The 18686-nt window shown below is 32.3% G+C and overlaps 1 protein-coding gene and 1 long non-coding RNA gene across 2 annotated transcripts; both read left to right on the top strand.

Annotated features, from left to right (window-relative positions):
• Positions 1–162: 162 nt before the first annotated feature.
• On the top strand, positions 163–17348 carry LOC143083812 (pre-mRNA-splicing factor 38A-like). The gene is made up of 9 exons (XM_076260189.1): positions 163–380; positions 1706–1865; positions 2672–2793; positions 3482–3567; positions 4108–4209; positions 10073–10176; positions 10790–10836; positions 16303–16330; positions 17101–17348. Exons 1-9 carry the CDS (start codon positions 251–253, stop codon positions 17291–17293), a joined length of 972 nt encoding a protein of 323 aa, XP_076116304.1. The 5' UTR covers positions 163–250; the 3' UTR covers positions 17294–17348.
• LOC143083821 (uncharacterized) lies at positions 5480–8023 on the top strand. Its single transcript, XR_012980890.1, has 2 exons — positions 5480–6865; positions 7304–8023. It is a non-coding gene; the product is annotated as an uncharacterized LOC143083821 (long non-coding RNA).
• Positions 17349–18686: the final 1338 nt, after the last annotated feature.

Below are 18686 nucleotides of genomic sequence, written 5' to 3'. Positions count from 1 at the left end.
ATTTTGATCTTTTTATAACTTTTATCATTCGTGAGATATATTAAAAATAGACTATAACTATGCGCAGTTCTCTAGACTATTGAAATCAGCCAGAGAAAACCCAATAGCTTTCATTAAAGTCTTGGTTGCGTTTTAAATAACAAAGATTTATGAGTATAATTCATCATTACATTTGACATTGAATAATTCGTTTTGGGAAAGAAAAACAGTGAAACGTCCACTGTTTTAGAAGCATTTTTTTGCTTCTGAAATGGCTAATCGAACAGTTAAAGATGCACATTCCATTAAAGGAACAAACCCACAGTACCTTGTGGAGAAAATTATCCGTACTCGTATTTATGAGTGTAAATACTGGAAAGAAGAATGTTTTGCTCTTACAGGTAAACATTTAAAAAAACAACTTAAAGTTAAATTATGCCACTCACACATACATTGCGGTTTTCAATAATATACATGTACACATTATGAAAGCAATTACATGGTGTGATGTACACACAATGGAAGCCATAACATGGTAAGATCTTCTTTTTTGTTTCGTTCATAATTTTTTCGACTTGCACATGCATCATCATGTAATTTCCAACAAATTGTTTTTGAGGACCGCTTACGATTTCTGGCAAATTTTTATATTTGATAACCAAAAACTTATATTGGGAGCACAGGGTGGGTCTTTTCACCATCGAAAAACACATCACACATTTGCGGATCCAGGTGGGGGGGGGGGGGGGGGTTCTGGAGGTTGAAACCCCCTTTTTTTGGACGATCAATGCATTTGATTGGGGATATGTAGTTGGAACCCCCCCCCCCCCCTTTTTGTCCTGGGTTAGGACCCCCATTTTTAAAATGGCTGAATCAGCCCCTGGCACACTGCTGTAAAAAGTATCAACCACTACGAAAAACAGTGATATTATACATTAAAATGATAAAATCATGATTAATTGCAACTAACAATAAACAGATGTGCTGTGTAATGATGTTCAAATTGCATTATAAACAAAGCTTGACACTCGTTGGTAATAAACAGATTAATTATATTAAACAAATTCAATGTCAAAAACTATTAAGAAAAGTACATAAAATAACTTTCTAGATTAAAATATGAAACTAAGAATTAAGAAGAATTGTGCAAATACACAGTCACTCTCTTATTTATTAGATTAAAACAACAGAAGGTAGAACTGCTTGATGTTATCAAGAAATTGATGTCCTGTAATGATAATAATTGTTGACAGTCATAGTGGTACCATGAATTGCAAGAGTTACATGCCTTGTACTGCGTTCTTGGTGCAATTCTGTCTAATATTTGGTCTCTTAATCTTATTATCTGTTGAATTTAGAATATATTCAGTCACATTTATAAAGATAAAAAAAAACTAAATTAATATTAGGCAGGTACTACCCACATGACCCAGTAGGTCTTTTCACCACCGCACACCCCAATTTTTGTTTTTAAAAGATAAAAACAAAAATCAGGGTGTCCGGTGGTGAAAAGACCTACTGGGTAGAACCTGCCTAATTATTAATTTAGATTCTTTTTATCTTTATCTTTATAAATGTAAAACATTTATGTGTTTTTGTAACATATGTCCAGGCTGATATTCTTGTGATAATCTCAACAATGACACAGCTTATTTACTTTTTAAAATGTTGTTGGATATCTATCATTTGTCTATTTATGATTAATAATATATTATTATTTTTAAAGCGGAGTTAATGGTGGACAAAGCTATGGATTTAAAATTTGTAGGAGGTGTCTTTGGAGGAAACATCAAACCAACACCATTTTTATGTTTAGTTCTAAAGATGTTACAGATACAGCCAGAGAAAGATATTGTGGTAGAATTCATCAGAAATGAAACTTTCAAGTATGTTCATATTACATTTTTGCCTTAATATTTTTACATGTACTTTGCAACGAACACAATTTGTTTATTCAATATTGTTTTATCGGTCGTCCAACTGTCTATATCAATCTGCTCAGCTCTTAATACAACTCCATATCACGGCTTTGTGACGTCAAATACGTTGACCTGGCCTTAATAACTTTGACCCGGACATATCAGCGACGTCATAATGTTTGAACCGACGTTGATAAGTTTGACCCGAACTTATCAAGTCAACTTCCGGTTGCTGGTGAAACTAAGACAATACTTCCATAAGACGCAAATACAGCCCGATAAATCGATTATCAGGTTATCGGCATATTAATATTGTAAAATATCAGCTGCTCGACATAATATGAAGGCTTTTTGATCTCGTTCGCTACGCTTACTTGACAAAAAGCTTCATATTATGTCTCGCAGCTGATATTTTACAATATCAACATGCAGACAACCTGATAATCGGTACTTATCAGTTTATGGGAAAGGGGGATTGTTGGCCAAGTGGTCTTAAAATGTCTGTGTCATTTTGGTCTTTTGTGGATAGTTGTCTCATTGGCAATCATACCGCATCTTCTATTTTATATTAAAAGTTCATATACACTCAATACAGTGATCACTGGTCTAAATAATGAGCTTGTGGGTTTTGTGTTTACTTCTTATATAGAAAAAAAGATATATATACTACATGTAGATATAGACAATGTAAAATATAGAGAGAAAAAACAGCAGAATAGTACTGTCGGATGCCCATAGCTTGTTATTATAACAATTTATTTCTTTTTTTACAGATATGTCAGAGCATTAGGTGCCCTTTACATGAGATTAACTGGGACAGCTTTAGATTGTTACAAATACTTGGAACCTTTATATTATGACTACAGAAAAATAAAGAGACAGAATAGATCAGGAGGTATGACATACATATATATGGAATTAAAAAAGAACATTACAACCAGTTCAGGAAAAAAAGAAAATATTTTAACATTTTTTTTTAGTTTTGAAGTTTGTTTGTATAGACATAATTAATACCTATTATTCAGATAAAAATGGTAAAAATAACAGACAAAATAAACCAATAGATTTTAAGTTAATACTCTATACCAACTTCAACAAATTATAGTTACTACTGGTTCATTAAAAATTACATCTTTTGTTGATCAGAGCAAGGTTAATGTTGTACCCAGTGAACTTATGGTCATAAATAAGTGAATCCTTGAACAGAAGTTTAAAGTAATTCCCTGGTCTATTATAGTTTTAAACTTTTTATATATTTCTTCTGTAAATCTGATGCTTGGTGTCAGGGGATTGACAAGCTGAATGCCTAAAATAGAAACCCTTGCAGAAACTCTTATACTATTGGGCCAAACTATGACCTATACAAGGCAAAATTTCTGTTACAACCTAATGTAATTCATTTCTGCAGTGATAACTCAAATTTCTGACAAGTCAGCTTCTTCTTAACCTTTTTAAATGATGTATTGCTCAACACTAAATATGTATGAAATATTTTCAACTGGATATGTTGTGCAAGTAACAATAAATATGTATGTCAAATATTTGAACAGTGTCTATTACATTATGTATTTTGTAATTTACAGAATTTGAGCTTGTTCACATGGATGAATTTATAGATGAATTGTTACATGAAGAAAGAGTTTGTGATATTATTCTTCCAAGAATACAGGTATTTTATGGTTTTGTGCATTTTTGTATAAAATCAAGCATCATGCATGCTAGCAATTCTGTATAGAAATGTATGCATACATTGTTGATTGATCATTATGACAGACTACAATGTGAAGAAAAACACAAAATTTACGTTTTGAACCATGTGCATGAATGTAAACAACTATTCCTTACAGAACATACTAAACATATATGTGACAGAATATATTTATATATAAAGCATAGTTTGACTGAATTTTAACTTAATTTTCAGCTGAATGTTTTTAGTTTGGCTGTCATTTTATGGAGAAAAAAGCTGAAGATGTAACAATTTTTCAGGTTACATAGTAACAGCTATGAAGCTTATATATTTTTCCAAATTTTTGTCATATTGTTAAAAATAAACGTTTTTCCCAGTAATTTTATTTTGTTTAAAGATATCAGAATATATGTGTTCACATTTTGCACATGCATACTTAAGTGCTGTTAACTCTTTTCAATCAATTCACCTTATATTAAAATGAATAATTAATATACCTGTAATGGATTTTTCTTTTAGAAAAGACTTATATTAGAAGAGAACAATCAAATTGAGGCTCGAGTGAGTGCTGTTGAAGAAGATTTAGAAGAAATGGAAACATCAGATGAAGAAGAAGCCATGGTATGAAATTTTATGTTTCACAATATGTATACTTTATTAGTCCCCTATCAACAAAGTCGAAGGGGACTTCAGGTTTCCACTCTGTCCGTCTGTCGATTTGTCAGTACGGCAAATCAGTTTTCCTGTTTTTTTTTTTATCTTTATCATATTTTTCTGTGTAAACTACCATTTTATTATTGCTGTCTTATTTCAGCATTGTATAGATGTGTAGAAGGGCTAATTGTGTTTTCTTTCAGCTTTAGTTTATACAGTGTTTTCCCTAGGCTATTCATGCATTGCGGTACCGCTACGCATAAAATTTCGGCCGCCATGCGTTTATCATACCCGCTATGCATCCCGCTATGTGTGAAATTTTTATTATCTTATAATATGAAGTGACAAGTGATAAAACTCTACAGGTGTTTCAAACTCACTGGACTAATAATTGATCATAATTAGATGCAACGCTCTGATTTTACAACCACGTTGATTAGATAGAGCAACATTGAAGACTTCGATTGCATAATAGAAATCGGGAGTTCAAATTGTTTTAATGATAGATATTATAGCCTGATACAGCTTCCAAATATCCTTCCATGAAAAATAAAAAGTAAACCTTTTGCAGTATAAATTTAACGTTTTGAAATCATAAGTCTGACATCGAAATATTTATATCTAACGCAGTTGATGTTGTAACAGAGAATACAGATCATTGGGTTGAAACATGATGTAACTTTGACCTCCATAGCAGAGTTCAAAAAATTTATGGGTCACTGAATATTCACAATTCAGATCGTCTTATTTTGATGTCAAAAATTATTTTATTTTTCAAACTGATCTTTCAAACTAGTTTTAATCCAGAAGAAAGTAAAAACATTGCTTGACTGTACCTTAAGTTGAATATCTATATCCAAATTAAATTAATTAAAGCTGTAATCCATGATCACAAATTGAAGGCTTTGTTTACAATAGTTAAAAACCATGTGCTTTTTGGCGGGAAAATTCGGGAAACCCCTTAACAGGAAACAGTTACATTTCATTGTTATTTATAGACAGTAAGGATTTCATTTTGGAACATTGATATATAACTGCTAAGATTTATTCATGAAAAATCAATAATTACTTGGGGTGAAACTGATAATACTTTTTACTAAAATAATTTACATCTAGGGGTATGGAAAGCTAGGGGGGCTGTTTTTTTGTTTTTTTTGTTTTTTTTAATAATATTACAAATATATAAAGTTAGCCAGTCTGAAAATACTTGGATAAATGGATTTTAATTCTGAAAAACTCATGTGTTTTTAAAGGCAGTGCTTTAAGGCCTGACTTTCAAGTCATGAGGTTCATCTTTCCTTACGCAAATCTTTGCTGGGGGTCATTTTGCAAGAAATAGATCCGGAAATGTTTAAATTTCTCCTCTACTTTTTGTGGTATGTATTGGTTTTTGTTCCTTTCATTTACATTGGGAAATAAAGAAACGATCAGTGTGTATTGTTCGTTTTAAAAATCTGTTTATTAATGTGTCTTTTGCATTATAAGCAGTCAATCTGATTACAAACTATCATTATTCGAATTCCGTGTGGAAAGAGGTCCGTTCAATTTCGAGTACTATTTGCGATCTAAAGATATTTTAAAATCATTTCACTCGTTGATATAACATGATATTATAATTAAAAGTCGACTGACCGTGAATTATATTGCATAATATACAATTTAAAGTATTTCTGTACGTGAAGCCGTATGACGTTATAGTTATTTCGGTCTCAGTTATGTAAAATATGAAATTATCGTTCCTGAATAGGGTTCCACTAATTAAAGACAAGAAGCGTCAAAAAGTGATAAGAAGCGACAATAAAATTAAAATAGCGATAAGAAGCGACAATATAATTAATTTAGCGAGAAGAAGCGTCAAGAAGACTATATAGCGACTATACATAAATAAAAAAAATGTCATTGCAACAACTTATTCCCCATAGATATTAAAAAAAAACATGCATTAATTTTTATTATAGGGGCGGTTATAAAACATTTTTTATATTACTGTACATTGATAGATAGAAATATGTTTTTATTAAGAAGAAAGGGATTAGTTTTTATTAGATATAAAAAAAAATATATTATATGCACACGCTAAAAATTGGCCATCAAAACAAAAAAAATTCAATTTCCTTTTAAAGAATTTATTGAATCAAAACCATGCAATATCATTTCCTTTCTAACAGTGAAATTCTTCTTTTTCATAGGGACATATTTGATAGGTGTAGCTTCACCCTATCACATCAAATGAGAATAGCCTCGTGAGAGAATTACGATTCGCTTGTCCCTTGTTAGTTATTGTCGCTTCGTCACTAAATTAAACTTCTTGTCGCTGTTTGTCTCTAAAATTCTTCTTGTCTCTTATTAGTGAGACCAGTCAGTTCCGTCCTTAACTTCCGTTTTTGCACTGCAAAACAATCACACAATTAACGATGCCTAGTCCTTGTTGGTGTGTACCTGAGTGTCATTTAAGAGGAGGACTTGCATTTCTAAATGACTTAATAAGAAGGAAAAGTTGGATCAACGCCATGGCTCAAACGTAGATTGTCATGTGCGATGCAATCGTAGAACCCATATCAATCAGCTGTTGTTTGCAAGGCACATTTTACTGAAAACGACTACGTTCAGGAAACTATTCATGGTAAAACTTTATTTTCTTTAAGAAATATATACTGTTATTTATATAATCGCCATGCAAGTAAACCAAAGTCTGTTTGCAACCGCAATTATCGTTTTAGAATAAAAAGGGGGTGAATTCAAGACGTCATAACTTTTGGGATTACGATTCAATATCATCTGTTTGACATTTTTTGGTTAATACTACAATTGTATGGTTTTTCTACAAGAGATATATTATACTGATAATTATTTTAGCAGTAATTATGTAAATTTCGGTTGTAATGACAAGAATTCATGAGCTATGCCTGGGCTTTCTTGAAAAATATCAATGACAATGTAAACAGGAACAAAACATTGACATGAATGATGCTCTCCACCTATGTTATAGTTATTTAGGTATGTGTGTTGCACAAGTCTTTCACAAGTTTCAAAAAAGCTAATGTTATAAAACTTTTTTCAGGGCACATACCCACTTTATAGAGACTTGTCTACTGCCATGCATTCCCATCCTATTTTCATGCACCATTTGTAAGCAAGAGACTGAATGGTTTACAAAATTAAAAATCAGGACGGTGTCCCGTTAAACCAAAAGAACTAAACTGGATGAATATTGTAGGAGAAATCTAGAGGAAAGTTTTGATTAGTGAAATTGGTTTTCCTGAACAGATGTACATTCATCCTGCAGGAAAGATTTATAACTGTCCACCACCAACTGACGAGCTAATGTTGAGCTTCACAGATGGAATTACTCAAACACCATAAATGCCTATGTTTTCAGCACAGATTTCACAAATCATGACACAGCTGTGCATTTTTATGCCCCACCTACGATAGTAGGGGGGCATTATGTTTTCTGGTCTGTGTGTCCGTTCGTCTGTTCGTCCATTCGTCCGTTCGTCCATCCGTCTGTCCCTCTTCAGGTTAAAGTTTTTGGTCAAGGTAGTTTTTGATGAAGTTGAAGTCCAATCGACTTCAAACTTGGTACACATGTTCCCTATGATATGATCTTTTTAATTTTAATGCCAAATTAGAGTTTTTACCCCAATGTCACGGTCCACTGAACATGGAAAATGATAGTGCGAGTGGGGCATTCGTGTACTGGGGACACATTCTTGTTTATACCTGTTAAGAGTCGAAAACTAAATATTATTTTGTATATAAATAAACATATATTGTGTCATTTTAGAACTTATATTTTTCCAAAGGATGCATGAATGAAAGTAGTGAAATTCATTTTGCTTTGATATATAGATTTGAATTACAATTGTTCATGTTATTGTAATGCATATAAAAATAAGGAGATGTGGCACAATGTAAATATATTATATTCTGTGAGTTTATCAAACTAAAGGGGATAAGAAATGGGTATAAGCAGTTACAGGACTGTACTACTGTACAATCTCCAACAATGAGAAAAACTCATACTGTAAAGAGAATTTCATATTTACAAGTAAGTTTTGTTTTTGCATTGAATAATTTTCTTCTATTGTCTTAAAAGCAAATATGGGAAGTGGTTAAAATGCTAATGAGACAGCTTTTATGGCCACCAGATGTCATTGTTACCTTGATTAAAAACTCCTTTTTAGCTCACCTGACCTGACTCATCACTTGGTTTCGTCGTCCATAAACTTTTACAAAAAATCTTCTCTGAAACTACTGTGCCAAATTTAACCAAACTTAGCCAAAATCATCATTGCGGTATCTAATTTAAAAAATGTGTGGTTACACCCGGTCAACCAACCGAGATGGCCACTATGGCCAAAAATAGAACATACAGGTAAAATGTAGATTTTGGCTTATAACTCTGAAACCAAAGCATTTAGAGCAAATCTGACAAGGGTGAAATTGTCTCTTCAGTGAAGATCTATCTGCCCAGGAATTTTCAGACAAATCTGACAACCCGTTGATGGATTGCTGCCCCCAAATTAGTAATTTGAAGGAAATTTTGCAGACTTAAATATTATTATAGATAGAGATAAACTGTAAACAGCAATAATGTTCTGCAAAGTAAGATCTACAAATAAGTCAATATGACCAAAATTTTAAGTTGACCCCTTAAAGAGTTATTGCCCTTTATAGTCAATTTTTAACAATTTTCATAAATTTTTGTATTTTTTGTTAATTTTTAAAAAATATTTTCAACTGTAAATACTGGGCCATGTTTATTATAGATAGAGATAATTGTAGCACCAAGAATGTTCAGTAAAGAAAGATCTACAAACACATCCCCATCATCAAAAACACAATTTTGTCATTTTATATGTGTCCGTTGTTTAATATGCACATAGACCGTCCAAGGTGAGCGACACAGGCTCTTGAGAGTCTCTATGTCATTAATACAGGTAGATAACTTTATCATGTTTATACTGAAAAATAATTTTGCTTGGAGGGAGAATTTTAAAAAAGTTCTGTCTTCAAAAGAGTTGACATGTTACTATGTACATTAACCATTATGTTACTTGATGTTCTAGCAATACACACAGAACGGAGACTAGTCAATCTTTGTGAATTATTTTTCATAGGATAGGAGTAATTGAATATGTGTATATAATCAATAATTAAAAATAGTTTTATTTACATTAAAAAGGAAAAGTTCTTATGTCTTAAAAATGCATTTCATGGCGAGGTACAGAAAATATACTGTAAACAGTAGACTATAGATATAGGTGAACTAGGTACAAGAGAACTCTAAATCTTAAATACTACAAACCACCTCTGTTCTATGGAAGATAATGATATAACTGGACTAGAAATACACACAACCTGTAATTAACTGCCTTTACAGCGCTTTCACGCTTTGATTTTAATTATTTTATTATTTCCATCATAATCAGAAACAAGCTACATCTATATAAGGTATTTCAAACATATATTTTTGGCTTTTATATAAGAACATTCCAGACCATTAATAAGTATGTACCTGTAGTACAAAACAAACCTGGTAGAGCCTAAAAAAGTTCTACAGGGCCCTTGAAAAAACTTTTGGCTGGCCTTGGGAGAAAATGTTAAGTATTGTTCCTGACTGTATTGCAGATTTATGTGAAGTTTTTAAACTGACATGCACAATTCATTTCACTAGTGTAATAAAAATAATTCTACAAAACAACGCCGCACTCCGTGTTGCAAATTCACCTTAGACTCACCATGCATCAAGAATTTTCTACGGAAGACACTGTTATATTATTCTTATTTTTGTTGCATATTGAAATGTTTGTTGTTTTATATTTAGGAAGACAAAGATCAATCAGCAGACAAAAGAAAAAACTATAAAGATTTAGACAGACCTGATAGAGGGGCATCACCAAAATATCGACGAAGTCCATCTCCGTCAAGGTAATTTTTTTTCTGAAGATGAGTGAAATTTTTCATAATCATTCCAGTTTTTGAGATTTTGAAAACATTTTTATGTAAATATCATTTCTGAACTTTTTATTTTCATCAGCTTGCCATTTGATTAGGGACTTTCGATTTTAATTTTCCTCAGAGTTCAGTATTTTAGTGATTTTACTTTTTGCAGCCTGTTCCAAAAATTATTGCTCAATTCAAATTATAGTTTGCAGAGTAGATTGCTGGCTAATGTTTGCAAAAGAGGCTGTGAAAGCACACGAAAGACATACATGTGTATGTAACTTGTTAGTACAGATATGTAATTTACATATGTGCAAGTCATACAATCTGTTTGTAAAACTGAACCCTAACCTTGAATTTGTCGTCTAATTGATTTCGACATTGTAGATGTCATCAACCAAAAGAAAATATCCTTGATGATTTGACAAGGAAAAAACATCAAAGGGGTTGGAAAAGAAATGTTATTAAAAAATTGAAACAAATGTTAAATGCTCAAGTTAAGGTTAAAATGGTATTTTTTATGATACACAAGAAGACTCATGTTGAAATATTTTGCTAAACATTGCTCTCAGACCTCAAATGCTTTTATTTTCAACAGGGAAAGAAACAGAAAAAGATCTAGATCAAGAGACAGAGAAAAGAGAGGTAAACATGTGTTTTGTTTATCTTTTACATCAATACATAGAACATAAGTAAAATACTTAATTTACATCAATATGATCCCAAGCTAAAAAACAGAATAAACTGGTATGTCTTTGTTCATGTCGTTCTGGTCAAGCTAGGCATAGATAAAAGGAATCTTCAGCAATACATGATATATAAAAATGCTGACATAACTGAAATGAAAAATGGAGCCCTTGTAGAAATTACTACCCTTAAACAACTATAGTAAGCACTGTTTATACCTATTATATAAAAAAGAAGATGTGGTATGATTGCCAATGAGACAACTATCCACAAAAGACCAAAATAACACAGACATTAACAACTATAGGTCACCGTACAGCCTTCAACATGAGCAAAGCCCATACCGCATAGTGAGCTATAAAAGGCCCCGGTAGACAATGTAAAACAATTCAAACGAGAAAACTAATCTTTAAAAGTATAATAAAAAGACAGACACAGCATGACACAAAAATGTTTGAAAACCTTTGCTCATATTGTTCATTAACATAATCATTTGGCTCAAAGTTATCTGAATCATATCACCAAAACAGTCATAAATTAATTATTCATCCATTCATAGCATACCTTTGCATGTAATATTAATGCTACCACAGAGTTACAGCCTAACTTACAGCAATATAATAGAATTTTAAAATTACATGTCATAATTCTATCAAGTAGATAAAGTTAATTAGGTCTTTCCACTTTTCTGTGGAAAGCCTATTGTATTTGTTCTGATTATTAAGTCTTTCCACTTTTCTGTGGAAAGACTTATTGTTTTTCTTCTGATTATTATTTTTTTTTTCCGCCAAATTTTGTTCTTGCGATAAATGTTTGTTTCGCAATATGTCGCTTAGATATTTCTCATATTGTATCGTATAGTTTATGCGCTTTTAAATTTCACCCTGCTAAGACGAACCATTTTCTTTGTAAGAGTTATCTCCCTATTCACTGTTTATCATCTGTGTGCATCTCCTTCGTAACAAAAAAAGATATCGACAAAATTCTTTTTACAAATTGTTCGTTACATCCTCAGGATTTTTTGGCGTATTTCAATCGAAGCGATTCGATGAAATTTTATAGGAGTTATCTACCTTTACAAAATAAATTTGTCGGTATGTTTATATAACTCATAAACAGTTAACCGTATAACCCTGGAATGTTTTTATTTGAGTCCCCTAGGTCCTAACTTAGAAAATGAGGTCAAGGTCAAAGGTCAAGGTCAAGTTCTCAATTGTGACTTTTGCTTGTTTTTGCCTTTTCTCTGACACTTTGAGAGATACATATAAAAGAACAAGTGCAAAATGTCAGCTTTATTGTAATGAAGATATGCTACATTTAGTCTTATACAATTAAATGGCATCTTATAGGAGTTGGTGCCCTTGAAATGTCTTGATATGAGGTTATTTGATTATAACTTCAATTAAGTTCATCATAAAGACATTTGACCTTATACAAAAGATTAAGTGACAAATGACCTTGAAAAATGGCTACCGGAAGTGACCTTCAGAAAACCGGAAGTAGCCTTTTTTGCAATTTTTTCGTATAAAAGTACTCAGAATCCATATATTTTGTCATATAGATACATAAAATGATTACTGAAGACTAAATATGACTTCAAACAAACCGGAAGTGACCATTTATCTCCCTTTCTAAATACAAAAGTATATAGAAACTATTTATTTTTGGAATCAGTGTGAAAGAAGCTATCATATGAGACTGGTTGTGACATTTATTTCACCGGAAGTAGCATATTATCTCCCTTATATCACTCTAAAAGAGAATTAAACCATCATTTATCGCATCAGTATGAAGAAACTACCTTCTTATCCAAATTTCTTTGGTGTGGAAAGACTTTCAATTGTTCTCTGAACAATTGGTTTTTAATTATTATTATTAAGTCTTTCCACTTTTCTGTGGAAAGACTTATTGTTTTTCTTCTGATTATTATTTTTTTTTTCCGCCAAATTTTGTTCTTGCGATAAATGTTTGTTTCGCAATATGTCGCTTAGATATTTCTCATATGGTATCGTATACTTTACGCGCTTTTAAATTTTACCCTGCTAAGCCGAACCATTTTCTTTGTAAGAGTTATCTCCCTATTCACTGTTTATGATCTGTGTGCATCTCCTTAGTAACAAAAAAAGATATCGACAAAATTCTTTTTACAAATTGTTTGTTACATCCTCAGTAATTTTTGGCGCATTTGGATCGAAGCGATTCGATGAAATTTTATATGAGTTATCTACCTTTACAAAATAAATTTGTCGGTATGTTTATTTAACTCATAAACATTTAACCGTATAACCCTGGAATGTTTTTATTTGAGTCCAATGGGTCCCAACTTAGAAAATGAGGTCAAGGTCAAAGGTCAAGGTCAAGTTCTAAATTGTGACTTTTGCTTGTTTTTGCATTTTCTCCGACACTTTGAGAGATACACATAAAAGAACAAGTGCAAAATGTCAGCTTTATTGTAATGAAGATATGTTACATTTAGTCTTATACAATTAAATGGCATCTTATAGGAGTTGGTGCCCCTGAAATGTCTTGATATGAAGTTATTTGATTATAACTTCAATTAAGTTCATTATAAAGACATTTGACCTCATACAAAAGGTAAAGTGACTAATGACCTTGAAAAATGGCTACCGGAAGTGACCTTAAGAAAACCGGAAGTAGCTATTTTTGCAATTTGTTTCACCTAAAAGTATCCAGAATCCATATATTTTGTCATATAGATACATGAACAGATTACTGAAGACTAAAAATGACTTCCAACAAACCGGAAGTGGCCAATTATCTCCCATTCTACATACAAAAGTATATAGAAACTATATATTTTTGGAATCAGTGTGAAAGAAGCTATCATATCAGACCGGATGTGACATTTATTTCACCGGAAGTAGCATATTATCTCCCTGATATCACTCAAAAAGATAATTAAACCATCATTTATCGCATCAGTATAAAGAAACTACCTTCTTATCCAAATTACTTTAGTTTGGAAAGACTTTCAATTGTTCTCTGAACAATTGGTTTTTAATTATTATTATTTTTTTTTTTTTTTTCTTCCGCCAAATTTTGTTCTTGCGATAAATGTTTGTTTCGCAATATGTCGCTTAGATTTTTTTCATATTGTATCGTATAGGTTATGCGCTTTTAAATTTCACCCTGCTAAGCCGAACCATTTTCTTTGTAAGAGTTATCTCCCTATTCACTGTTTGTCATGTGTGTGCATCTCCTTCGTAACAAAATAAGAAAGCGACAAAATTCTTTTTACAAATTGTTCGTTACATCCTCAGGAATTTTTGGCTAATTTGGATCGAAGCGATTCGATGAAATTTTATAGGAGTTATGTACCTTTACGGAATAAATTTGTCGGTATGTTTTTTTAACTCATAAACCGTTAACCGTATAACCCTGGAATGTTTTTATTTGAGTCCCCTGGGTCCTAACTTAGAAAATTAGGTCAAGGTCAAAGGTCAAGGTCATATTTTAGATTTTCATATGTCTTTGATTTCCCTATAATTCTTGAATGGTTATAGATACAGAAAATTTAAGCAGTGAAAAATGTTCAGTACTTCAAGGGGCAACTTTGTTACATTATGACTGTATTGGTTTTACCATTATGTAAGGGACATAACCCCCATTGATGGTTTATAAAAAGCCATTATTAGGCAAAACACTTAAACAAAAGGTCCTTGACCCATAGGGTCTTTTGCAATGACATTGTGAAGCAATGACCTTGACAAAGGTCACAAGGTCAAAGGTCAAGGTCATGTACATATGTGATTTGGGGCACGACTTGAAGAATTTTATGTGTGTTTGCCAACCAACCAACCAACCAACCAACCAATCATGATCAATCAATAATGATCAATCAACAAATCATGATCATGATCAATCAACCAATCATGATCATGATTAATCAATCAATCAATCATGTTTCCGTCTCATGTGTTTAATATAGGGTTCAAGATCTCCTTTGTTTCTTTTTCGCTGTTTCAATTGACCCTTTCCAACGTGTTTAACCAACCAACCAACTAACCAATCAATCAATCAATCAATCAATCAATCAATCAATCAATCAATCAATCAATCAATCAATCAATCATGTTTCCGTCTCGTCTCGTGTGTTTAATATAGGGTCCAAGATCTTCTTTGTTTCTTTTTCGCTGTTTCAATTGGCCCTATCCAACGTGTTTAACCAACCAACCAACCAACCAACCAACCAACCAATCAATCAATCAATCAATCAATCAATCAATCATGATCAATCAATCAAGTTTCCGTCTCGTCTCGTGTGTTTAATATAGGGTCCAAGATCTTCTTTGTTTCTTTTTCGCTGTTTCAATTGGCCCTATCCAACGTGTTTAACCAACCAACCAACCAACCAATCAATCAATCATGTTTCCGTCTCGTGTGTTTAATATAGGGTCCAAGATCTTTTTTGTTTCTTTTTCGCTGTTTGAATTGGCCCTATCCAACGTGTTTTACCAACCAACCAACTAATCAATAAATCAATCAATCAATCATGATCATGATCAATCAATCATGATCATGATCAATCAATCATGTTTCATGATCAATCAATCATGTTTCATGAAAAATTGAAATTTAATATTGTTCTTGCGTCACTTCTGAAAAAAAAATCCACATGTACTCTGAAACTACAAATACAATCGACCTCAAAATTTGCAGTCAGCAGGGCATACATGTACTAAAAGTTTGTAAAAAAATTTGGTGCAGATATCTCTCAAAGCTTTTCCTAGAGAAAAAAAATTGCAATGCCGTAAAAATTGCTTGCTAGGTCCGTAAATTTCAGTAAAAGCCTACAATAAAATGTCCGCTCCGAGATTGAAATACTAATCTGTGTTACAAACAGGTGCTGAAAAATGTACATTATCAGAAAATAATCAATAAATGTGTTTTAAAGTTACACCGGATCAAATAAATCCAAATCATGCACTGTTTGTGACCTGTCATCAAAATGTCAATTTCCTACAATGACAAAAGAAATTACATTGTGTGCATTCCGTCTCTATACATGTTGTCTGTTCAAAGTCCCCACCTAAAAAGGAATAAAAAGACTATCTTTTCGTTATTATAAACCCGTGTCACGTGATGTGGCGCGCGCGCTGTACCTAAAATAAAAGAAAAACTTTCCAAACTAAACATGAAACTTCTCCGGTAACAATAATATAGACCCCATACAGAAACAAACAAACAAACAAACAAACAAACAAACAAATACCCCCCCCCCCCACCCCCAACTCAATTAATTTTAAAGGGGGAAAGACCCCCTACAATTGCTTTTTTAAAGCAATTGATTTATATTTATATTCTTTTTTTACTTTTATAACTCCTCTGCCTTTTACGATCTGTTGAGAATTTAAAATAAAAAAGTTTTTCACTTATTTGTTCCTTATTGAATTTCTTTTGTAGAACAAAGACACAGAGATGATGATGAAAGGTAATTTATTTAAAAAAAAATTGTATGATAACTTAATAATGACTTTTTTATTTAAATTTATTCATTGAGTTAATTTGATAAGTCTAACAGATGTCATAGATACATCTTCCTGCAATAGGTGTCTATTTGGCTGTGCAGTATGTATAAATATAAGCAAACACATCCAATCAGAATGTAAGGATGTAAAATCTACAGTACTAAACTCTCTGCATGTAAAGGTTCCAAATGATTGTCAGGGATATAGAAATAAAGTCACATGAATCGTTAAGTATTACACACAAATGTTGGTTTGGGTAGGAGATATACAAATATGCAGCCACATGTGATATCAAATTTGATGCCTGGTTTTCTGAGAGTGCTGCACACTCTTCATGTAAAAAGGACACTTACAATTCTTTAAGGTGTAATTGACCAATTGCCAGGCAAAATGTCTTCCACTATTTGACATGCCCCTTTTTTTCGGAGGCATTAAAAAATCCAAGTCCTTCATCCTATATTACAGTAAACATATTTCATGCATATTCATGATGAGAACCAATTCAATATTCAACCAATTACAGTAGGTAATACTGTAATTGATTAAATATTGAATTGTTTATCATCATTAATATGCATGAAATATTTTTTACTGAACATCAATTAAACAACAATCAATCAAATTGTAATACCTTACACTGCCATACTCTCAAAACCCCATTTCAGCTTTAAATTTGATAAAAAAAAAATCTGTGTATAAAAGTTATTTTTAAATTTTATTTTTTTTATTATAGGAGAAAGAAAAGAAAGCACAGACATGAACACAAAGAAAAAGATAAAAGTAGAGACAGTGATCGACACAGAAGACATCATGGCAGTGATAGACATCATCATAAACGCAATCTTGGTCCATCAAAGGATGAAATTAACATTGAAGAAGCTAATGAACTTAGAGCTAAACTAGGACTTGCTCCTCTCAAACCTTAGTTTTAAACTTGTGTTGTATATGTATTATTTGTAGTAAAATAAATCAATGATTTTATTCATAGATTCATTTTACAAATGTTTTACTTTTAGAAATAAAATACCAAATGTATATATAATTGATAATATTGGTATCTGCTAATACAACATTAACAGGTTTATATGACTTGAGGGTGACAAGTCAGGTTATTGTGAGTAAACCAACATTTATGCTAATTTCTTTTATATTGTATTACTCAGGAATACAAGTGTAATTTTAAGATGGTTTTGGTAGAGGATTAATAAGGTTATTGCCGGAAAACAAAATCATTTGCAATTTTCCACTTTTGAAAGGAGTATGTATAACTGTGGAAGAACAGTAATGAAATTTTGTCAAATTCAAATAGTATCTGTGTTTTGTGCCCCTGAACAACATTTAAAATTTTCAAATGATTTGATTGAGGCCGTCTCAATTGATTGTCTGAAAATTAAATCTTTACTATTGTCCTAATCAAGGGGCATTACATTGGAAGGAAGAGGGGAAATTGGTAAAATACAACTAGAACTATGGTCAGTGGTTTTTGTCGAGCCTGCAACTTTTGTTGCAGAAAGCTCGACATAGGGATAGTGATCCGGCGGCGGCGGCGGCTACGGCGGCGGCGGCGGCTACGGCGGCGGCGTTAGCTAACTTCTTAAAAGCTTTATATTTTAGAAGGTAGAAGACCTGGATGCTTCATACTTTGTATATAGATGCCTCATGTTACGAACTTTCCGTCAGTCACATGTCCAATGTCCTTGACCTCATTTTCATGGTTCAGTGACCACTTGAAAAAAAAGTTAATATTTTTTGTAATGTTAAATTCTCTCTTATTATAACTAATTGGATAACTATATTTGGTATGTGCGTACCTTGCAAGGTCCTCATGCCCGTCAGACAGTTTTCACTTGACCTCGACCTCATTTCATGGATCAGTGAACAAGGTTAAGTTTTGGTGGTCAAGTCCATATCTCAGATACTATAAGCAATAGGGCTAGTATATTCGGTGTATGGAAGGACTGTAAGGTGTACATGTCCAACTGGCAGATGTCATCTGACCTTGACCTCATTTTCATGGTTCAGTGGTTATAGTTAGATTTTTGTGTTTTGGTCTGTTTTTCTCATACTTTATGCAATAGATCTTCTATATTTGTTGTATGGAATGATTGTAAGGTGTACACGTCTAGCGGGCAGATGTCATCTGACCTTGACCTCATTTTCATGGTTCAGTGGTCAAAGTTAAGTTTTTGAGTTTTGGTCTTTTTATCTAATACTATATGCCATAGGTCAACTATATTTGGTGTATGGAAATATTTTATGATCTATATGTCAGTCGCGCAGGTTTTATTTGACCTTGACCTCATTTTCATGGTTCATTGC

The sequence above is a fragment of the Mytilus galloprovincialis genome, chromosome 1, assembly GCF_965363235.1.
Source record: "Mytilus galloprovincialis chromosome 1, xbMytGall1.hap1.1, whole genome shotgun sequence".
In the NCBI taxonomy this organism is placed as follows: Eukaryota; Metazoa; Mollusca; class Bivalvia; order Mytilida; family Mytilidae; genus Mytilus; species Mytilus galloprovincialis.
Note: the sequence above shows the minus strand (reverse complement) of the source record. Positions and strands in the feature narration are given on the sequence as shown.